At 38.9% G+C, this 24,322-nt stretch overlaps 1 protein-coding gene across 1 annotated transcript in view; it reads right to left on the reverse strand.

The window, feature by feature from the left end:
- Positions 1-24,322, reverse strand: part of LOC138793614 (solute carrier family 26 member 10-like) — a 45,585-nt gene that overhangs the window by 20,044 nt on the left and 1,219 nt on the right. The window contains exons 2-15 of the mRNA XM_069972262.1: positions 20,325-20,435; positions 15,822-15,982; positions 15,384-15,548; positions 14,665-14,817; positions 13,867-13,949; positions 13,217-13,364; positions 11,739-11,852; positions 8,910-8,987; positions 8,159-8,254; positions 6,681-6,787; positions 5,906-5,975; positions 2,313-2,492; positions 1,462-1,522; positions 863-942 (exon numbers count right to left, since the gene is read on the reverse strand). Coding sequence (XP_069828363.1) covers positions 863-942; positions 1,462-1,522; positions 2,313-2,492; positions 5,906-5,975; positions 6,681-6,787; positions 8,159-8,254; positions 8,910-8,987; positions 11,739-11,852; positions 13,217-13,364; positions 13,867-13,949; positions 14,665-14,817; positions 15,384-15,548; positions 15,822-15,982; positions 20,325-20,435 — 1,607 coding nt within the window. The remainder of the gene's footprint in view (positions 1-862; positions 943-1,461; positions 1,523-2,312; positions 2,493-5,905; positions 5,976-6,680; positions 6,788-8,158; positions 8,255-8,909; positions 8,988-11,738; positions 11,853-13,216; positions 13,365-13,866; positions 13,950-14,664; positions 14,818-15,383; positions 15,549-15,821; positions 15,983-20,324; positions 20,436-24,322) is intronic.

The following is a 24,322-nucleotide window of genomic DNA, read 5'->3' on the forward strand; positions in this document are numbered from 1 at the left end:
ATCATGTGTGAATGCGCTGTCTAGGCCACTTCAATGTAAAATGAGCTGCAGTAACCTGGTTTGAATAGTACACAATATACTGAGCCCAGGCTTATGGCTCTATTCACTGCGTGCCCCGGGCGTCCTAGTGCTGCAGAGCAGCTGATTGGCAGTAGTGCTGAGTATCAATACCGGCCAGTCAGATATTGATGACTTATTCTCCATTACCTTGGCCGAGAAAACTCCTTTAAAGTCTACCTGTCGTTATAACTTTCAAAATCGAAATCATCCGTAGATGTGAAATAACGCGAATTTGCAATTTACATTCATTATTTTTTTGGTTATGCTGTAAAACAAAGCTTAACTTACCAGAAATCTAGGTCCAGACTCCTGAAGACAGATTTTTAGACTTGTGTTGGTTGAAAAAACAGACTAAACACAGGAATTCCAGCCTGATGGCCTGGGAAACACAGAACTTCCTGCTTTCTTGACTTAAGAAAAAAACAAAAGTCAGAAAACAGGAAGTGCCGTTTTTACCATAACTAAAAAAAAATAACATAATGAATGTAATTTACAACTTGCATTATAACGACAATGACACTTTAAGCCTTTATGGTTCCTCTGCTTCGTTCTTAGTGTAATGAGGTGGTCCCCTGGTTATGGGGAAGTACTGTAGCTTGCTAGTGAGATGTATAGCGGCAAGAAAGATCCTGCTGTTAGCGCGAGGGAGGGAAAGAGACGGGTCATCAGAAAATAACCTATTATTTAAATCCACATCAGAATGATTGACCATTTACCATAAAGTGGTAATAGTGTTCCAAACATTTTAATTTCTTATATAAAATATAATGAATAATATATTCTTTAACGATCATAGACTGACCTGAATAAATAGGCGAGCTCCAGCAATGTCTATGAATATAATCCCGCTGCAGTCAATAATAAGGGACTTGATCTCAGTGTCTGTATAGATTAAAAAAAATAATATATATATATATATATATATATATATATATATATATATTTTACTACAGCTGTAACATTGTCTCAAACTAAACAACTTGTTATAAAACTATTGTACTGAGTATTCTCCCCAATTTCTGAAGTGTACTCCATATACAAATACATGCCATTGTGGGGGAACGCTGAGTTCATGCACCTGAGAGACCTGGAGGGGGCTACTTTTTGGGAGAGAAATGGTCTATGTACTTTACCACAATTGTATGTAAATGGCTCTCTCAAATCATTTGCCCAATTACAAACGGAGTTTGACCTACACATATATATATATATATATATATATATATATGCACACAGTATCAGGAAAAGATCATAGAAACAGATATATAATGGTGATTCTATTAAACATCCAAATATTCAATCAGCATAGGCCTTTCCAATTGCGTATTAAAAAAATTTATTTCCTATTTATAAGTCAAGACTTTTATTCTCAATAAATTTATGAATAAGTGTTTTTTGTACCTTGTTCTAACTTTATGTTGCACCCATCTGGATTATAAACTGGGTTTGCAATTCCTGTATCCTACAACATAAAATGCTGTTAGATATAATAAAATTAGTAACAATCCATTCACCACACAAGATAAAAATGCCTCCTCTGTGTATCCCCAGAATGTAATAGTGGACCCCCACAAGTTGTGTACCCTCTGTGCCCCCTATTAGGTAACAGTGCCCCCTATTAGGTAACAGTGCCACCTCTTGGCTCTATAATGTGAATGTAAGGCTATTTTCACACAACTTGTACTGTGTGGCCGCCGCGCGTTACATTATGTGTACAGCGTCCGGAAATAATAGGCAGGTACATTATTTTAACGCTCATTCTAAAGAACATTGACTTTTAAAGAGCATTGACTTTAATACAATGCCGCCCCTGCAGTTAAGAACAGACGCTGATTCCATTGCAATCAGCTTCTTTACTGAAATATTACGTTGTGTGAACATAGCCTAAAAAAAAAGCATCTATATAACACAGGTTTGAATGTAGCCTTAGGCTATGTTCACACAACCTCTTTTATAGGCAAAAATAAGGCTGTTGTTTGATAATGACCGCCATAAATAATGATCCTGATTATTTTCAAAACAATGGTCATTATTTTGCATAAAATGACGTTGTGTGAACATAGCTAGGGAGGCAATGGCTCATCTTGCTTTCCCACCAAGCCCATACAGCTATTTATTTATTTTACATAAAAGTTAAAAAGTAATTGTGAAAGTTTTGCACTTCTATGTGAGGCTATCAGGCTCTTATATTACTGAAATAGTTATATATTAGCCTATTTAATTCATGTACATTTACCTGGAATAAACCTTACCACTACTGAGACGGTCATCTTCCTGCCTTGTTCCATTGCCCTTAATGCTTTCTCTCTTCTCCTTATCTTCTCCTGCGTCAGCCCCACGATCCTGCTCATTGTTTCCTTAAAGATGTCCCTGTTGCCGTAGTAGATGGGGGAGTTGTAAGACAGGATCTTCACGCCTGGGATTTCAAAACACTGAAAACAAGAATGCAGACAAAGGGTCTATGATATTTGGCAGTGGATACTGGAAGCAGTTTTTCTTTCAATTGTCTTGAGAGAGTGGACATTTATAGCTAAAACTTGCCATTGTTTGAGAGATGTGCTATTGGCAGCTGAATGCATTATTCTTGTGTGTGATGTATGTATCGCTCTAATTGGGGCTTTGGTGGCGTCCTGCTTCTGGTGCAGAATCTGTTCCTCTATCATTTTAGTTGAAGAGTATGTAAATATCAAAACCACTCCATCCAAATCCTTTAAATCCCTATTACTTTCTACCTACCAGTTATGATAAGTATGCCAAAGAGACGCTTTGATTTCCATAATGTAAAAGCTCTATAAGGCGCTTATATTCCCTTGACATGACTTATGCTCTTATGCAATATTCTCATATTCACATATTTATTGAATATTGCTTTGTGTCTTATATATTGTGAATTAGAACAGAAACAGGTGCCCAAATAAATATGTGTCCAAACGCACCTATAATACTTAACGAAAGAACAAACTGAAGAAGGAAGGTGTAGGTCCTCTAGTTAGAAATGTAAATTAGTGGTATGAATATATAGTGGGATTATCAGGTGTACAAGTTGATAAACTTTGGTTTTATTTGTAACAGAGAATAATGTCAACCAAATATTACAGTATATATCTAAAACATAGAAAACTTAGAGATCTCTAGTTTAAAAAACCAAAACACGCAAAAAAAATTTATATATAAAAATAAGATAAAAAATAAAATACAAAAATCGTTAAGGTCAGAAAAAAATGTGGATATCGGATGGATATGGATATTCTCATATTCACATATTGAATATTGCTTTGTGTCTTATATATTGTGAATTAGAACAGAAACAGGTGCCCAAATAAATGTGTCCAAACGCACCTATAATACTTAACGAAAGAACAAACTGATCCACAAAGGAATCACAAAAAATGCAGGACAATCCAGAATAAATATTATTATATTCTTTATTCAAGTACTTTAATTTAATAAAAATTAATTAAAACAAGAAGGGACATGAAACAGAACCATACAGAAAAGAAATTAGTTAGGGGACATATATATGTATTTCATAAAGTCATATATTGCACATGCAACAAGATTGCTGAAATAGAAAATAGATGGCTATTACAATACAGGCAACCTCCACTAGATAGCAAAAGAAAAGTTTTACATGTAGTTTAAATATAAGTGGCAGAAGAAAAATGTAAACAGGCACAGTGCCAAATGAATTGCCAGATAAGTGCTAAGATAACTACTGCACAAACAGGTGAAATCACCAACACATACTACCAATAGATTAGCCAAGGAGGATGCATGTATTGACCCCACTCCCACTAACCTACTCACCCTACGCGTGTTTTGCGTGGCTTTGTCAAGGGTTAACGACCACACTCTGTGTGGTCGTTCTGCCAGCCGTAGTGTAAATAGAAATCAATGGCTAACGGCGGCCAATGTTTTATGTTGTATAAACATGGTCTTAAACACAACCCATACTTATAAAAACCATATACCATGCATGTTATGACAGAGCAGTGTAAATATCTTGTTACACATTTGCACTGCATACTAGATACAAAAAAAGCATATATCATAGAGAATTTACCATGTATATTTTAAATATAAGTCCTGAAGCCCCATAGGATCCCAAATAATTAACCAGTAGAATAGTGGCTTTGCATAGATTTAAAAAGTAGATCACAACCTGGAGGACCATATAATCCTTAATAGTATAGAAACAGCTTTCTACGTAAATTGTGCCCATTTGGCGAACAGGTGTTAAGATTAAACAACCAAAAGTCCTCCCAATCCCTGTCTTCTCTGCGTATCACCTCATCTGCAATGTCTGAATAACTTCTCAAATGATTTTACCGCACCTGAATGTACCCCTAAAAAGTGTCTGGATGCACTAGATAGGTTGCAGGTCCCCGGATGCATAATATCATAGATATGTTCACCATCCTCACCAGCAGAAAGTTTAATAAACATATTTATGATATTATGCATCCGGGGACTAGTGACCTCAGCTGACCACTACCCAACATGCGATGCAACTATCTTGCATTTACACCATGCTCATTTCTGTGTTAGCTAGCGATGAGTAAGGGAAAACAAAAGGAGAAGACAGTGAATGTGTTATACCAGATGCTAACACAAAAATGAGCTATCAAAATAGAATTTAACTTTAATTTAATAGAATTTAACTTTATTGTTATAAAAAAAAAACACCACAAAAGAAAATCTAAAACCGCTTAAAATTTACCATAAAAGGTCCAATGCAAAGTCTGGTGACCCCCACAATTATTGGGGTAACACCATAGTACCAAGAAAAGGCAATTAAATGACTAGCATATAAATATAAAAGACACTTCAATATGGAGATAAATACAAGGTTACAGCAAATGAATTTATCCAAAAGTGTTATGTGCCACAACATAATGCCGTAGTAGATAACATGCAACCATCCTGTTACAATGCCAGCTAAACCCCACGCGTTCCATTATGTTCCCATAACGTCATCAGGAGTAGACAATGAGTGAGGGTGTGTTACAAAAATGCACATAAAACGGGTCAGTTTACACACTAATGGTGATGTTTCAATAAACTAAAGAAAGCTGTTTTCAGAAATATCTGGATCCTTGCATTTTTTCCACATTGTCTACACACCTTATTGAAATAAAGGACCAAAGCAGAGTTGAAAACAGAACGGTAAGCTGGCCTGTTTACCTTGTATTTTATTGTGCAAACCAGAGCAAGCCAGTGGTGAGCGGACACCAGGCAGTTGGTTTTGAAGTGCAATGCATGCTGGGAGATGTAGTTTTCCGTCTGGGTGCCATGATGTAAAACTGGGATCATTTGTAAAACATTGCATCCGGGGCTAAGAACAGCTTAGACAAATGGCAAAGATGCTAAACGATCGGTGGGGAATCAGTGAGTGTACCTATATGATTTTTGTGCATTTTATTTTTTTAAGAGATCACTGGAATACCCCTTTAATGTTGTTCTTGCTTCAGAAGATACATTTTAATAAGAGGTGGGCGATATTTTAAAAAAATTCCCAACTTGTTTTACCCTTTTCACACATGGATTTGGCTGCAAAATGTTTAAAAAGATGGCAGTATTTAAGGGTCCACTTACACAGAAAGATTATCTGACAGATTATCCGCCAAAGATTTGAAGCCAAAGCCAGAAATGGATTTGAAAAGGGGAAAAATCTCAGGCTTTCCTTTATGACCAGATGTCTGTTTATAGTCGGTTCCTGGCTTTGGCTTCAAATCTTTGGCAGATAATCTTTTAGATAATCTTTTTGTGTACATGGACCCATTTCCATTTATATAGTGCTGCCAAAAAACAGTGTTTGTACATAGCCTCATGGTCAAGTTTGTACCTTATCATTTTGTTCAACAGGTCGATATATTTCTGTATTGATGGCTCTTCCAAGGACTGAGCACTGCGCTCTGAAACAAAATCACATGAAGATGAATATACAAAGTATAAGAAAAAATATATGTTCCAATTATCTAAATGTGGCTAGCAGGCCTCTATTCACATGCTACAGAGACAGCCCAGACAGAACTTTCTTTTACAACCTTCTTTTAGCAAAAACTAAATTAATACACCCTTGGGGTATGCTCACACACCGATTTTTGAGTGGAAAATATGGCCGTATTTTGCTAATTATGGCCATATATAATGATCATGCTCATTATGTATGGCCATAAATATCAAAATATGGCCATATTTTTTATTCACAAATGCTGGCCCAGATTTATCAAAGGGTGTAAAATATACACTAGTGTAAATTGCCCACAGCAACCAGTCACAGCTCCTCTGTCATTTGACAAAAGCTGAAAGCTGAGCTGTAACTGGTTTACACAACTGTATATTTTACATCCTTTGATACATTTTCACCATTGTGTTAGCATACCCTTAGGCTATGTTCACAGAACAGATGTGCACTTGTGTGCACTATTGGGCAATTTCCCATGGACTTCAATGGAAGGCATTATTACATTTATATGTCCGTATTTTGGTATTATTTTACTGTGTGAGAACATAGCCTTAGTTTTCATATTGTTTATGCTACACATTGTACTGAATCAAGAGTGTACTGAGCACCGCAATAACGCCTTTATAACAGAATTCAATTTTGTAAAACATACCTTTGTGTTCTGCAAACTACAGTCATCATAGAGAACACTACACCAACGGCAAGGCCCACTTCCACATTCAGAATGACTACAGCCAGCCATGTAACCACCCAAACAGACTGGAAGATAAAATCAGCTAATGTCATTCTCAGGCTATGCATTTACTTTAGCAAAGTATTGATTATAATTGTTAACAACGAAGAAGGTGTATCAAAACTTTTGCCAGAGAATATTGGTTCTAAAGTTTCAACATTTAGTGCCTCTTCTAAAGCAACTGCTAAAATTAAGGCTATGTTCACACTGCGTAAAAGTACGGCCGTTGTTGCCTTATCTGCTATGGGATCCCGGCCGGAGTGTATACACACAGTATACGCTCCGGCCAGGATCCCATTCGGCGCCGCAAAGAACTGACGTCAGTTTTCTGCGGCCCTAGAAAGACCTGTCAGTTCACACAATGAAGCCAGCGGCTCCGGACGCTTGCTTCATTGTGTGCTGTGTGAAGTTCTGATGCGGGCTGATGTGCCCGCATCAGAACACTGTGGCCGGAACGATCATCCGGGATGATCTTTGCAGAGACCGGCTGTTCCGTGACCCGGCCGGGTCACGGAACAGCCGGTCTCTCACATAGTGTGAACATAAACTAAGGCTGTTTTGACACACAGTAAAATCAGGCGTTTAATACCCATACATTTTCTGTTGCACCATTTAAAAATTGGTAAAAAAAATAATTGTCTTTTTTTTTGTTTAATAGTAATATTGAAATCTATGAAAAATAAGCCAGAAGTACACACATTTTAAAAAAGTATACATAATTCCAATAGCTGATAAATTAAATAGCATATAGTTTATTTTTGGCTATTTATGGGTTACAAAAAATGTCTAAAATAAAAAAAAATCTAAAACAACAAAAAAATTGGTTTGAAAATTTGCCATTTTTTTTAACCAGATTGTATACAATTGCTTTTTTCTTTTTGTGGCCGATTGGTACAAAAATGGACAAAGAAACTGTGTGTAAACAGAAAGTAGCTTAAGCTGCAAATTGATAGGCAATATTGGCTCCACTATTCCTTTTCACCAATTTTGATATATTTACCCTGTGTTGTAACACTTTCAGGCCTGGAAGGAAAGGTGTCAATAGTTCAATTACTTTACTTTTCTTGAACTGCTCTATTTAGGGACCGTTCCTGTTGTTATTCAAAAAGATTTTATTAATACCATTTCTTACGTGAATGTGAACTTGAAACTTGAACTTCAATTCTGAACTTGAAAACAGTGAAAGCTTACATTCCCTTACATGAAAAAACTATTTTATAAACTGACCCATAGCAGAAACCGGCATAGATTTAATGGAACTACAGATTTTTAAATCCCCTACAAGCTAGTTATGCTGTGACAGACACAGACATTGCCACAGACATTATAAAGGATGAAATACTAAGCAAAAGTCACCGAAAAACAGCTTGTACATAAACATCTAATCAAATACTCACAAAGTCAGTCTTGCTGATTTTCCATAATTCTGGAAGCTCCTGGAATTGTAGGAACATCTGTCTGAGGCTCACAACATTTATACAGGCGAGTACTGCCTGGGGATAAAAAGGAAAAAATAGCCCCTATATAATAGCCAGCAGAGAAATGTGTCCATACTGGTAGACATAAAAAGAAGAATAAATTAAAGGAGAAGATAAAATGTAAAAAATAGGGAGGGCAGGGGGAGGTGGGAACATAATAATAAAGTTATACTTACCCATCCTAATGCCTCCTCAGCTTCATCCCCCCACCACTCACTGTCACCATCTTGTCCCTTGTATTACCTGGCTCCTGTGTCATCACAACCCAACAAGAACTATCCACTCAGACAGTTATGACCCTATTACACCAACAGATTATCTGACAGATTTTTGTAAGCCAAAGCCAGGAGTGGATTTGAAAAGATGAGGAATCTCAGTCTTTTCATTGTAACCTGTTCTCTGTTTATAGTACATTCCTGGCTTTGGCACAACAAAATCTGTCAGATAATCTGTTGGTGTAATAGGACCCTTAGTGACTGCTCAGGTGTCCCACTTCAGTCAGTGATTGGCTGAGGGTGTATTTCTGAGCAGGTCTACAACATCACTAGACCAGGAGATAAAGGAGGCTGGATGGTGACCATAGGCGGTGGCACTGTGCTGCGGGGGCACCAGGACACAGCACCACATTATTCAATGTCTACCTTTCTGATTTCATTTACTTTTTTCTTACCTTTGGTAAATAGTTGAAGAGTGGACCAACCCACATCAAAACTATGAGAACCACGCTGCAGGTGAAGAACGCTGAAAGCTAAAAATATAATATAAAACTGTTTATTGGACAAACAGAACTTTAGCACCAATAAATGAATGCATTTGTCTATACTATGCCTTCCCTGTTCCACTAGCATACCCATGGAATACACTTGGAATTGGAAAAAAGACACTACATTACTTATGTGGTATTTAAAATGTCTGTCTGTTTGGTGGGGGTCTTCAAAGACTAACCTGTGATGATCAGCAGATCACAGATATTAAAGGACAAGTGCCATGAAAAAACTTTTTCCCAGTAATTGAAGCACATTACAAAGTTATATAACTCTGTAATATGCTTCAATCACCTATCTGCCTCCCTTCCCTGTCTTTTCCGCCCTCCACCCCCCATCAGGAAGTGTCCTAACTCACACAGACCTGATTACTGTCGTCCCCATCACCAGGCAGCTCCTTCTTGTGAGGATGAGTCATCAGCAGGAGGGCTGCTCTAGGTCCTGTTACACCAGCCCCCCCTCCCCAGTCCAAGTGATGACTTGCAGTTGTTCAACCAATGGGAGCTGAGCAAGCTGAGTCACCTGACAAGGCAGGGGAGGGGGGGGCTGCTGTAACAGGAGAAGGAGCTGAGAGAAGAGCTTGGTGATGGTGACGACAGTCATTAGGTCTGTGTGAGTTAGGACACTTCCTGGTGGGGGGTTGAGGGGGGAAAAGACAGGGAAGGGAGGCAAATAGGTGATTGAAGCATATTACAGAGTTATATAACTTTGTAATGTGCTTCAATTACTGGGAAAAAGTTTTTCATGGCACTTGTCCTTTAAAGCTGTATTCCCACTTCAGGAAAATATCAGGAAAGGCGGCCATCTTGTAAAATAGATGGCCCACTTGCGCTGATATTAGTGCTTAGTAGGAACCCTCAGAAGAAAAAGGGCTATTGTATACTAGAGGTTGGGGCAGTTCCACAAAATATACCTGTACAAGGCAAGCTGTGGTAGAGGATAGCCTTCCTAAGACCCACAGCTACACAGTTGAATTAAGAGAGAGTGATCAGCCATCTTACATGCAACCCAAAATATGGGGGACCATTTGGTGATACACTGTCCTCCGGGCCCTGGTAGGGACTACAGTCTTACAAGATTGTCGGCAGAAAAGACCATTTGGTCCATCTAGTCTGCCCTTTTAGTATCTTCTTCTTATCTTATGTTAGGATACCTTACCTTATCTTAGGATAGATATATGTTTATCCCAGGCCTGTTTACATTCTGTCTTAGAGTTATTCATTCTTTCCACGTTCCATAAATTTGACAAATTTTGGACCCATTGATTTCTATTGGGCTGTTCACATTGTTCATAAAAAATAGGACTTGTCCTAGTATGGGCCGTAATTGCAGCACAGATTCGCCTATATGAGCTGCCATAATTTTTGAAAGTCTGTAATTTTTACTGAAGAAACTACCCTAATGTCCACAAAAAAAATACGGATCAACTTAAAATATTACCTTCCCTTTTTTTGTGGATCTACCAAAAATTTGGAATATTGATGCAATTCTCCTGAGGGCCGAATTACCAAATCAATAGACAGTTAACCCGGTCCCCAGAGAGGAGATCACATGTCCCGTGTGTACTAAGGGAGGGGGCAGATGGCTTTAGATGTCTAGAGCGGGTAAGTATGAGAAAGGTTATCCATCTATATTAGTCGGAGGGTGGTAATGGGAAGGGGGGTTGTTTAGAAGATCGTTTTTGTTTTCCAGATAACCCCTTTAGGGTACAAACCCACTTGACGTGTTTGCTGCGTGAATCAGTCTTAAAAATAAGCAGGCAAAACGCAGGTTGGCTTTATACGATTGTTCTGCATTAAAATACGCAATTGCGTATTTTTGAAGCATGAAGCTTGTTAGCAAAGCATCAGTTGTTAACAACCTGTGCGAAAAACGCATGTAGCTTCACGCTTCAAAAATACGCAATTGCGTATTTTAACGCAGAACAATTGTATAAAGCCAACCTGCGTTTTGCCTGCTTATTTTTAAGACTGATTCACGCAGCAAATACGTCAAGTGGGTTTGTACCCTTAAAGTTACCATTCTATAACTCTCACAATATTATTTACCTACCTACCTAAGTGTGAAAGTAACTAATAAGCTAATTATGAAATGAAACTAGCAACCTTTGGTGCCTCTGTGTGATAAGAAAAAGAAATAGTTCTTGGTTAACCACTGGAAAGAGTCAGTAACATTCCAGGGGGATGGGACCTCATTACATATATGTCTGCATATTTTGCAATTTATGTACTAGTCACACACACCACTTCATAAATCTGACTCTTTATACATGTGTCATAGATTCTCTGGTTTTATGTGTAAACTATGTGCCCTCTTCTAGACAAAAAGAAAATTTGACAAGCGAAGTGAAAGATGAGCATCATAAATTTGACTACTGCATGAGAAGACAGAACAATAGTGCAAACTATACCATTGTGCAAACACAATAATACCCCCCCTCCCCTTTGAAGATATCTCTGTAAAAACTCTGTAGAAACTGAGCTGCAGTGACCCAGCACTATCACTATACTGCCTGCATATTGCTCTGTTCTCTGTGTATGCACTGTAGCTTTGACTACAGTCCCAGGGGTCAGACCCTGACTTATCTTTAGGATGCTCAGGATAGGCCATCAATCAAAAAGTCCTAGAAAATTCCTTTATGCAAAGTAATATAAGCATTTTTTACACGATGAAGAGAGATATGTACTATATGCACAAATACAAAATGCATATTATGCAAATACATTGAACATTACCTGGGTATGACCTCCCGCACTTTCAAGAATATTTGTTGTAGCCAGAGAGGCAGAGCTGGGGAAGCATTGAAACAAGGAAGAAACCATGTTGGATATTCCATGAGCCAACAACTCCTAAAAAAGAAAAAAAATGCTATAATATTTCTTCACTTTCCCCTCCAAGGCTGTGTTTCGACATATTTTTTTTTTTTACTGCAACCCAAACACTGTGGAAACTTATCCCCAACAGCCTTGCAGGGATTTCTAAGAATGCGTTCTGAATGCATACTGTAAGTGCAAACCCAGCCTAATAGCAGTGCCTACTGCTGCGTTTACACGGAACAATTACCGTTCGAATTTTTGCATAAACGATCGCATTTGAGCGATAATCGTACCGTGTAAACACAGCAAACGATCAAACGATGAGCGAGAAATCTTTCATTTTGATCTTTCAACATGTTCTTAAATCGTCATTTGTCGTTCACTGAAAATTCGACCATCGCTTCGTGTAAACAGTCTTTCACCGATTTACCCTATGTAAAAGATGGGCTTAAGCGATCTTAAAAACGATCACAATAATGATTTTTACGAATTTTCTAACAATTTATTCGTCTAAACGCTGATCATTATAAAACCCAAATCGTTGCTTCAAAATCGTTAAACGATTGATTGGGCGAATTATCGCTCGGTTTAAATGCAGCATATGATTTGAAACTTAAGGGTAAGTATTAAATGATTAATAACGATGGGCAAGATGTGGCACCTGGGCACAGGGAGTTTTCAGCAGGAGATATCTCCTGTTTTTGACAGAAAATGATATCTAAACCCTTAAATCACTTTGTTGACCCGCAACATCATAGCCGAGACACAGAATAAACAGGTAAATTGCTACATCCCTATTGCTTATGTATTTTATGGCATGCTATAACCCATGGCTATTGCTTAACAAACAGGCAACAAGTGTACAGGCGGGATGAAGTGTGTTGTTCCATTAGGGTAACAAGGCTATATCAGTATTTTTTATTAGTACATACTATATGGAGGTCAGAAGTGGATTATAATAGGGGCGTTTCGGGCGGTAGCCCGGGGCCCTGAGCTCCTGGGGGGCCCATGACCACCCAAAAAGACTTATACTTTCAGCGGTGTACTGTCTCCTGGTTACACTTCTGCCATGATTTGCAAAAAATCACTGTGTTTTTAATGGCAATTTTGCACAAATCAGGACATCATGACATTATCTGTCCTGTACTATGAACGCCAGGCTAGTGCTGCCATAGTTACAGCGGGGTGGGGGGGCCCACGCTTGGTGAACAGCCCGGGGCCTATGGTAAAGTTAATCCGCCCCTGATGGAGGTCATAAAGGGAGCTCCGTTTCTGACACTTCTCTATTACCTGAAGTTAACTATCTCTGCAAAGTGTCCCACCCCAGAAGATTCAGCATTACCATGTCTTACATGATTGTCTATTCAGGAGAAAAGAGTGACCACTCATAACCTTACCTGGTTTGGATCAATGCTATATCTGTGTTTTTCAGCATAGATCATAGCAAGTGATACAGATACAGCATAACCCACAAATGTGATAGCAATAGTGTCTCCAATCACATTAGGAATAATATCCAGTGTAGGAAGCTTAGGGGCTGGAAAACTGTTAAAAAGTAAAATACTAAAGTCAGTATGTTACCAGAACTATCAATCTTACTTGAGATCCTTTAATTGTAACTCCGCAATTTTTCCCTTCCTATAGATACTGTACATTGCTGATAAGGTTGTATCAAATCCAACTTGTAACCATACCAATTCAAAGGAAGTCTAAATGTTTTTATGAAACAGATACCAATTGAGTTATAAAAATGTATTTTGTGCTCTATTCTCCCTTTAGAATTGTCTATTTTTACAGTAAAGGTATAAGGTATATGATCATTGGGGGTCTTACAGCCTTGTTTTCTTCACCAACTCCTATCAGACAGTTTTTTCCCCATTTTTTGTGCTATTCGTTCCTTTAATATCATATTACACTGTTTGGGTTCATGTAAAATGGTTAGATTCTGTTTGTTTGTTTTTTAAATTAAATTATACATAACAAGTTTTATGTCCACTCAACAGAGTAGAATATAGTGTTGCTATAAATAAACGATTGTGATCATTACCCTGCTGGTATACTTCCAACTATCTGCACCTTATATCGGTTGTCCAGCGAAGAAGCAAAAGTTATTCCAGTAGTTACAAGAACCTGTAATGGAAAAGCAAAATATCTTATGAGGTGCCTAACATTGAGAAGATTTGTGCCATCCGCCTTTAAAAAAAAAACAAACAAAAAAAAAAACTGATGCACCACTAAGTATATCACTTTTTTGTTTTTTACAAGAACAGTTAACTAGTAACCTCCTCCCCTTTGTGACGCGGCTCCATTAGAATCAATGTAGCCACTTCACAGAGAGGAGGTTGTTATACTTGGGGCTTGTGGGCCGCCTCTAGTGCTCCATGCTTGGCTAGTGCTTGGTAAATAACCAGCAACGTGCACGGGAATCGGGCAGCGGCATCATCGTGCAAGTGCTGGTCCATTCATGTTACAAATTTTAAAAAAAGCAACATACTTAGTGGTACATTCGGTTTAAATACTATTGGTTTCATTCTAGTAATATTGGTTTAATGCTAAATATGCAAATAACTATTTTTTCAAATCAACATAGATACTTTTCTTTAGCCTGTTTGGCTGAGAGGGCCAGTATCACATTACCAAACCCTAAAGCCTGCTGCAGCAGAGACCAGAGGGGTATAAATCTTGCGTTAGCAGGGGAGTAAGAAAGGTATATATTTTATCTCCCTGGGCATCATTATAGATAAAAAAAAACCTGTAAAATGACTTACTAGTTAACCTATGTAATTATTTCAATCTCTGTTTCTCCTACCATCCAACATTTGTATGTGAATGCTAAAAAACTTACAATAATAATTTCCCCCGGTATTGGTGTCCGGAGTTTTTTTCGGAATCGGACATTAAGTTCTTTGATGGGTATAAGTACTGCTAAGCAGAGAATTGATATAGTTAACTCTGCAAGATTCGTCATATGGGAGGCTCTAAAAACAGATGCCAGTGTCTGAAAAAAAAACAATGAACAGTGAGTTTACTGAACACCAGTGAGTTTACTAAGACATTATAAAACCAGTTTCTGTAATAACTGTATGGGAACTCTTCTTCCTGCCCCCAAGCAGGATTTTTCCTATTCATCACCTGAATAGTGCACAGGTACCTTAACCATCCAGCTCATGTGCAGTGTTCACTCAGGTGATGAATAGGTGAAAATGTTTCAGGGACATTCCTAATGATAAGGAGGGCGGGGAGGGGGGGATGGATGGGCGTCGCAATCCTAGGGTATACAAACTCTAGGCCATGCCAATTTGACACAAGGCTAAAAAGTTTAAAAGTTGTTTTTTTTATGACAATAACTGCATTCCCTGCCGAACGGACCCAGGACAGATCTTGGATTAAAAGCAGCAATCCAAAGGTGCAAGCGGTTTTGGGGGGGACAGATTGTGGGTACAGATTCACTTTAATGGTTGTGGTCCTGGATTTGCTGTAACTATTTCTCATTATTTTAGACTTTAAGCTGCATTTAAATCAAGGTTAATGAAAGGGTAGGCTATGGCAGCATACTGGGCTCACCTTGAAAATGGCAAAGGATCCGGTAGCACGTGGAAGAGGGAGTCCCATCATGTTCTGGATCTGAGAAACAGTGACATGAAAAGCTGCAGCATTGGTAAAAGCTTTTACTATAGGCTCAGACAAGTAGGTAGAAAGGAAACCCAGCTGTAGAACAAACATGATTACCTGGAATGAATAAGGGAGAATTAGACCAGATGGGCCAAAAAAAAACTTTTTTAGTATTTGTGTACTTTTCTGCAAGTATTTGCAGTATAAATAATAATATTTTCAAATTTGATTGAATTAAACGTTTTTGAGGTTTAATATTATATGATGAATATATTATGATTATATTATATGAATATTATATAGGATAATCTCATGTTTCTTTATGTAAAAAATCTAATTTGGAAACAACTAAAGACTGTCTAATACGTCACCTGGCAGTGGTACATTTACCATTATAAGTCCCATTAGAAAGGCGATAGCAGCAGCCATCCCTATTCTCTTATCATATATTTCCAATTGTTCCTCACTAGTAAGGTTTCTTTCCAATGGGTTCTCAAAGAGATGCTCATCAATGATTGAGCCAGTCATTAGACTTAGCACAGCAAAGGTACCTAGGGGGTAAAAATGAAAAGTATATATTCAGAATGAGGTTCTATAATTGTATCATATTTCTCAGCCCAAGGTTTCATTAGCACTATAATCTTAAAGGAGGGGCATGGTTTAGGCTGGGTACACCTGCATTTTATATTCCATTGTTCTGCATGCAACAGAGTCTCTAACATAGATGTGGACCCCGCCTTAAGCAAATAAACATTACTCATTGTGTAACGAAAAGTTATACTATTTTTCATTATACTTATTGAATCAATTCCTAACAGTTACCAAAGTCACTACAAGTTATTCACTAGGAACTTTAATGTCCTGGTCACGTGATGGGCACATAGCTGGCGTAGTCATTCTATATACAACTATAATACCTATTAAAGGGGAACTCCGGATAAGAAAAACTTGTTTTCTATTAAAAGTACATTACAAAGTTATATAGATGTGTATATACAATGTATTACTGTATCTGTATGGTTCTGCCACACTGGTAGCTGATAGAAATCCAGGAAGTGAAAAAAATGGCCCCTGTGCCAATTCACATTGTCTCCTGCTCCTTCTGCTATCCCCCCTAGGAGACAAATCTTCCATGCCTCTGTCTCACATTGTGTGTGTTTGCTGATGATGCATACAGGGGGCAGGGCGTGATCTAACCCAATCCCCTGACTGGATTCACCATCTCTAACCTGCCAGAAGCAGCTGCTGCACTAATTTTACTGATTGTAATGGGTGGGGGCTATGATGATCACATGAGGGAAAGCATTGCATTCTGGGAAATGCCACACCAGGAAGAACAGAAACACAAATCAGAGCAACCCCCCCCCCCCCCCGCCCCCCAACAAATGGATTTTTGGAAGTTTTAAAACTGGGATAGACAGGTAAATAATGTGTTATGCTTTTGCAGAAGTTTCATTTTTTTTTACCTCAACCTGGAGTTCCCCTTTAAACATTGCAGATGGACTCTACCTAAATTACTTCTCCACAATTTAACTATGGATATAAAGAAATGTGATAGGGTGCCCCTTGTCTCCTTTGCCTTTCACATAGAACTATCATCAGTAATGATTAACCAAGTTTCTCAGATACAGGGTTTGGGTCTTAAAGTGTCACTGTAATTTAATTTTTTTTTTTGCAGAAATCAATATACCAGGCGGTTTTAACCCTTAGAGGACCCGGCCAATTTAAATTTTTGCATTTTCGTTTTTTCCTCCTTGCGTTCGCCCTGGGGTAAAAATGACTTGTTATATACTGTATGTTCCTCAAGTCGTTACAATTAAAACGATATATAACATGTATAACTTTTCTTGTATCTGATGGCCGGTAAAAAATTCAAACCATTGTTAACAAATACATGTCACTTAAAATCGCTCTATTCCCAGGCTTATAACGCTTTTATCCTTTGGTCTATGGGGCTGTATGAGGGGTCATTTTTTGCGCCATGATGTTTACTTTCTATCGGTACCTTGGTTGCGCATATATGACTTTTTGATCTCTTTTTATTAAATTTTTTCTGGATTTGATGCGACCAAAAATGCGCAATTTTGCACTTTGGGATTTTTTGGCGCTTACGCCATTTACCGTACGAGATCAGGAATGTGATTACTTAATAGTTCGGGCAATTACGGACGCGGCGATAGCAAACATGTTTATTTATTTATTTATTTGTTTATTTTTATTTATAACATGGGAACAGGGGGGTGATTCAGACTTATTAGGGGAGGGGGCTTTTTACTTATAACATCACTTTTATTTTTTTTTCTTACACTTATACTAGAAGCCCCCCTGGGGTTAGGGTTATTCCCCCTGGGGGTTTTCTAGTATATACACTCTGATCTCTCATTGAGATCTTTGCTGTATAGTTATACAGCAAAGATCAATGAGATCGGCACTCGTTTGCTTTCGGCTGCTGCAGCCGAAAACAAACGAGTGCCGAGCCGGGGACGGCGCCATCTTGGAGCAATCCCCGGCCGGCAGCAGGTACAGAGATCGCTCCTCCGGGACAACATCCTGGAGGAGCAATCTCCCCACTATACCACCACCGATCATCTGCAGCTGGTAATCGGAGGCAGCTGTCATCTTTGATTACCTGACTGGCCTCTGATTACCTGATTAGCGGGCACGGCGATCACACCGTGCCCGCTAATAGCCGCGATCCCGGGCTACATGCGGCACCCGGGATCGTGGCGGTTCAGAGCCCGGCCCCGCTCTGAACGCGGGGAGGCGGCCCTGGATGTACGGGAACGTCCAGGGTTGCCTAAGGTTTAAGAAACTTTGTAATTGGGTTTATTAGGCAAATATGCCATTATCTGTATTCAAAAAGACTTTCCCCAGGTTCCCCCCCCCCTTCTTCTCTTTCATTCACTGCTCATTATCAGGAAAACTCGACTTTTTTACATCAGTCAAGCCCTGTTTAACCTAAGGAGAGGGGAGGGGGGCGAAGGGAGGAGGGAGATTAGTCACCAGCAGAGAGCAGAGAACCGTGTGCAATTGCAACATGTAATTGAAAACATGTATCCAAAAGGTTACTTTCAAATACAGGAACACAATTTACTGACTATCTTAGGTAGGGATTAGGAATTAGGAAAAAGTAGGATTAGGAAAAAGTAGGAAGAAGAAATAAGGACAATAACTAAAGATAAAAGGAAGAATATGAAAACTTATATTCAAACATCCTCTATAAAATGGAAAATTTGAATAGCTTTGTGTATTAAAGTGATCTAAAGTGTCTAAAGTTATCTATGTGTATATATATATGATTTTGATAAAGAATATTATACCACTCCCATCACCTTTTCATCTTTACCGGAATATCTGTCTATCATGCATCTCACCTTTAGGCTATGTTCACACAACGTATTTATTTAAAGGGGTTATCCGGCGCTACAAAAACATGGCCACTTTTCCCCCTACTGTTGTCTCCAGTTCAGGTGCAGTTTGCAAATAAGCTCCATTTACTTCAATGGAACTGAGTTTCAAAACCCCACCCAAACTGGAGACAACAGTAGGGGGAAAGTGGCCATGTTTTTGTAGCGCTGGATAACCCGTTTAATAACAACGGACGTTCTTTTTAGTAAAAAGAATGTCTGTTGGTAAAGACATGAATACATTTGCATTAATTCCAATGAGACAACATCAGTAGTGTATACACACAGTATCCACTGCGGTCGTTGTTGAATCGTTGGCCTTTAGTAAACTCCTGCTGCTGTTGAATTTGGCAGAATTTTTAGGGTTTGTGATTGTTAAAATTTGTGTTAGCTCTGAGCATGTATAACTTTCCACTATAGTTTGCCAGTATAGTTACTGGTAACTCTACTAAGCTATGTAGAGCAAAATAAAATGTATTTAGTCCATATGTTTGCAAACTGAACCTCTGTTTTTTCTTAAAGTGTCACTGTCGTGAATTTTTTTTTTTGCAGAAATCAATAGTCCAGGCGATTTTAAGAAACTTTGTAATTGGGTTTATTATCCGAAAAATGCATTTTTATCATGAAAAAGCAGTTTGAAGCTCTCCCCCCTGTCTTCATTGTTCTCCTATGGAGAGAGCTAAAGAAAAGACCAAAACAGGACAACAAAGAGTTAATCTACAAATCCCTCACGGGAAATCTTCTGTGACAGTCACCAGTGACCTGTCTGAGCTCGGATTACAGCTGTCACCCAGCTCCGTGCCTGTAATCCTCTGTTATCTGCTTTCTGCTGCCGGCTAACTCCCTCCTTCCTCCTCCCCCCTCCCCTCTCCCTAGAACAGACAGGGGACGTCTCCTGCAACAAGTCACAATTTTCAGATTTTTCAGAGTGGATGAAAAAGAGGAAGGAGGGGGGGGACCTGGGAAAAGGCTTTTTACATGCAGATAATGGCATATTTGGCTAATAAACCCAATTACAAAGTTTCTTAAAATCGCCTGGACTATTGATTTCTGCAAAGAAAAAAAATACGACAGTGACTCTTTAAGGTAAGAATCATCAAGGGCAATTGCTTGAAACATTACTCTATATCTGACCACTTATCTTTTCGGTGGAATTTGTGAGTTTAGGTCTTGTATTTATAGAAATATTAGGGGAGATTTATAAAAGGTGTGAAATATAGACTGGTGTAATCTGCCCACAGCAACCAATCACAACTCAGCTTTCAGCCCTGGTAAAATGAGAGAGAAGCCATGATTGGGCAGTTTATACCAGGTCTATATTTTACACTCTTTGATAAATCTGGCCCATTGAGGTTATTTTTCGCTTTTGGGCCCTTAATTAGATTCTAACAGTCAACTACTATGAGATATACAAAATATGCTATAAATGGAGAGCCAGGTAATAAACTGAAATCATACTAGATAGGTCTCTTTCTTGGAGTCTCACCAGTAGAAACGTGATGTCCAGTCCCAAGGAGCATGTACAGTAAAACCGGAAAGAAAGATGTGTAGAGTCCATACACTGGAGCCACTGATGTCAGCAGAGCAAAGGCCATTCCTAGGAGAGATGCATGCAACAGATTCTATTAGACATCAGATGAGATAGGTTTGAGTCTACAGGAGATCTTTGAAGATACTGATGCAAAACTAATATTGTAATGTATTAAATGACTGAAAAAAAATTCATTACTGTGTCCGTGTATTCATCCTGATGAAAAAAGCACTTTAGTGCACCGTCCAAGTGTCAAAGAGGCAGGACTAAGGGTCCTATGAGGGCAGGTTCAGACTACGGAATTCTCGCGGAATTTCGTCGCCTGTATGCCCTCACAGTTGCGCGCCTTTACCCTGGCTCCATAGACACCATTCTATGGGCCGGCTGATTCCGCATTCTGCTGAAAGAATTGTCACGTCAATTCTTTTGGCGGAATGCGGAATCAGCCAGCCCATAGAATGGTGTCTATGGAGCCTGCGGAAGGGCGCACGGCCGTGAGCACGTACAATCGACGGAATTCCGCAGACAGGTTATCAAGCTTGGGGTTATTTACGCTAAAAAAAAGACGTCTTAGGGGCGATCTGATCACAATGTACAAATATAGGAAAGGACAGTACAGAGATCTTTGTAGTGGTCTTCTTACTCCTAGGTCTGTAACCATGACAAGGGGGGCATCCTTTACGTCTAGAGGAAAGAAGATTTCATCATCAGCATCGACGCGGGTTCTTTACTGTACGAGCGGTAAGTATCTGTGTCTTTTAATCTATGTTTATTTTCTTATAGTATATCTTGATAAATCTCTTCAACTGACAAGGCTGGGTTCACACTACAGAATAGGAGATTATCTGTCGCGGATTCCATTGCTCGCACGCATATCCGTCCGTGCCATAGACTCCATTCTATGGGAGGGTGAATTCCGCCGTCCGCTGAAAGAATTGACATGAGCAGGGGCAATCATCGGAATTTGCGGCGGATTATTAATTTAAAATAAAAATTAAAAAGATAGTAACATGGAAAATTACCAAATGTTTTTAAAACGTTTCATTTTAACAGTAAAAAATATTAAGGAAATATGAAACAAAACCAAAAGAACTAATTGTAACAATTTGTCATTTTCTGACTATACATTCCCTTAAATGATGGAAAAAACGACACTGCTTCTTGAAAAATGAGCTGTGTCCTTATGTATGAAAGAGGTTCATGTAAATGTCACTATGTTTGCACTATTGCCTTGTACTTTGACAGACAATCCATACTACTAAAGCAATCCTCTCCTGAGCTAGTAATGTTTGTTATGGTTTGTCCCAGGACCTCACTGATGTCTATGGGGGCAACCTGCAAACTGGAAAAGGATAAAAGTAAAGGAGTTAAACATAAACCCCAAATACAACTTTTTTATTCATATTTTTGTTACATTTTTTCTTTGTAAATACAGTAAGTAAAGCACAATGAATTATCAGCACAATTGAATGCTTTCTAAAGCTGCAATACTATTGTTTATTATTAGCAATGGGTGTGTATACAATAGCTTCCTGTGATCTGAGATTACTTACCCTTCCCGGGGATACAAGAGGTGCTCCTGCATGATTTTCATAATGTTTTAGAACATAGGTCTATGACATGTGCTGCCACGTGTTTGTCATGAGATACAATGAAAAAGGGGCCGTCCAGTCTTGTGTTAACAGTGACCACTCCATAATAAAACGTTATGTACAATACATCATATACTGTACCTAACCTTCACCGAGCACTCTGCTTACTGTCAGTGAATGGCAACATATCTGTTTACATTCAGAGGCTAAAACTCCTCATTTTATTGCAATAATAATTTAAAAAAAAAAAAGACAATACAATAGCTAAATGTGATCTTAACATTTTATCTTCTTTGCTTGAAATATCTTTATATTATATAAAGTAAATAAAATAACATATACAGTGATGCCTTGGATTATGAGCATAATTTGTTCAGGGGCAGTGCTCGTAATCTAAATCTGCTCTTAAACCAAAGCAAATTTTCCCATAGGAAATGACTGATATGCAGACCATTGGTTCCACACCCCAAAAATAATGATTTATTATTCTGAAAACCATGTAAAACAGATGAAACAAACATTCAGAAACAGCAGAATATGTTATATTATAAGTTACTGTACAGTAATAGAGAATGGGAAACAGAAGGGCTGACAGAGACTGCAGGGAGCATGGAGGAATGAGCAGGGCAGATGTGGGCACAGTATAGCAGCACTCTCTGTCTGGGGAGAGAGGGATAACAGCTATGGAGAGATTACCTCCACAGTCCTGTCCCCTGATGTAAGCCCCAGCCTGAAGTGGATCTGCTATGATTTGGAAGGTGAGGGAGACTTCCTGGGTCAGAGTACAGGGCTGTAGACCCCACTATGCAGACCATGCCCCTCCCCCACTTGCTCTCCCACCCAGTACAGGGAGCTCTTAAACAAAAGCATTGCTCTTAAACCAAGTCACAATTTTGAAAAACTGTGAGCTCTTAAACCAAAACACTCTTTAACCAAGTTACTCTTGAACCAAGGAACCACTGTAGTCTGATTAGGACAAAGATTTCTTAGACCCACCAAGGACAATAGTTCTGCGGAACCATCCTCCATCTATGAATAACACATACAGACCCACTTCCAACGCATCAGTAACTTTGCACATACATATGTAATCATTGCACATACAGGACCCACTTCACCCAGCAGTACGGGTAAAGAAGTTATTTGAGAACCAACCCATAGGAAATAGACCCTAGTGGTTTGGGAATGGCTCCAAATGAAGGTTCTTTTTGTTGCATCGTCTCGTACACCAGTAAGCAAAACTGACCCTGATTGTGCTTGATGTGACCTCTAACTTGAGATGATTATTGGCTGAATGAGTATTTGTAGGAATGCTTATTCTCAATAACTGGCCTGCCTAAAAAGGCCAGCAATCGGCTGATGAATGAAAAAAAACTTGTTCTTTGGATGATCAAATCTTTAAAGTGACTGTACCACCAGGTCCAGGCTGAATCACTGGAGGCGGGCCGACCCACCCTTAGTGGGAAGAAACCCCAGCCCCTCCATGACGTGACTCCATTAGAATCAATGGAACCCTATCATGGAGGGGCTGGGGTTTCCTCCCACTAAGGGTGGGTCGTCCTGCCTCCAGTGCTTCAGCCTGGGCCTGGTGGTACAGTCACTTTAAGGCTGTGTTCACACATGGCATGTTGTGTTCATTTATGCTTTTTTTGCTGTGGTTTTCCCACTATTTTGCAGCAAATAGCTAAATTGCTGCCTAATGCAAGAATTAAAATTATATATATAGGGGTGGTGGCGTCCTGGAGGATACACATTGTAATTTACCGCAAAAGGTATTTGATTGGCTGGATCTCTAGATGTGATGGGGCAATAATAGTTGATGAGGGGTGGATAGGAGATTTACTAACTGGGTGTAGGTCAACTTTATGAATTGACTGCACTAGCACAATACTTTTACTATATCTATACAGTGTCCTACTGTACGATACCTAGAATATATCCCCCTGTGTTATGATGTAGGTTGTTGGTCAGGGATCCTAGCACATGTGATTTGGTAACAATAGAAACACCTCCAGGATAGCCACCGTTCTTTTTAATGTTTGGTTTGTCTCTCTTTTTTTATGAATTGTTTTAATGTATATATTTAATAAAGATATAAAAGTTTTTGCTATGAAAAATCTGCATTTTGGGTTGTAATATATTATGCCCTGTACATTGCCCTATTTAAAATGAGAGGGCCACATGAATGATCCAGCAATCATTCACACAGGATAATAGAGCCACATAGCACCAGTGGTTATTATTATAACCTGCTCAGCCCATCTAAAATACATATATATATAATAATAAAACGTGATCAAACCATCCGATCTACTCAACTAGAGATCATGGCACAAAAAATGACATCCCAGACCCATGGGT

This window comes from Dendropsophus ebraccatus, chromosome 5, assembly GCF_027789765.1.
Source record: "Dendropsophus ebraccatus isolate aDenEbr1 chromosome 5, aDenEbr1.pat, whole genome shotgun sequence".
NCBI lineage: Eukaryota > Metazoa > Chordata > Amphibia > Anura > Hylidae > Dendropsophus > Dendropsophus ebraccatus.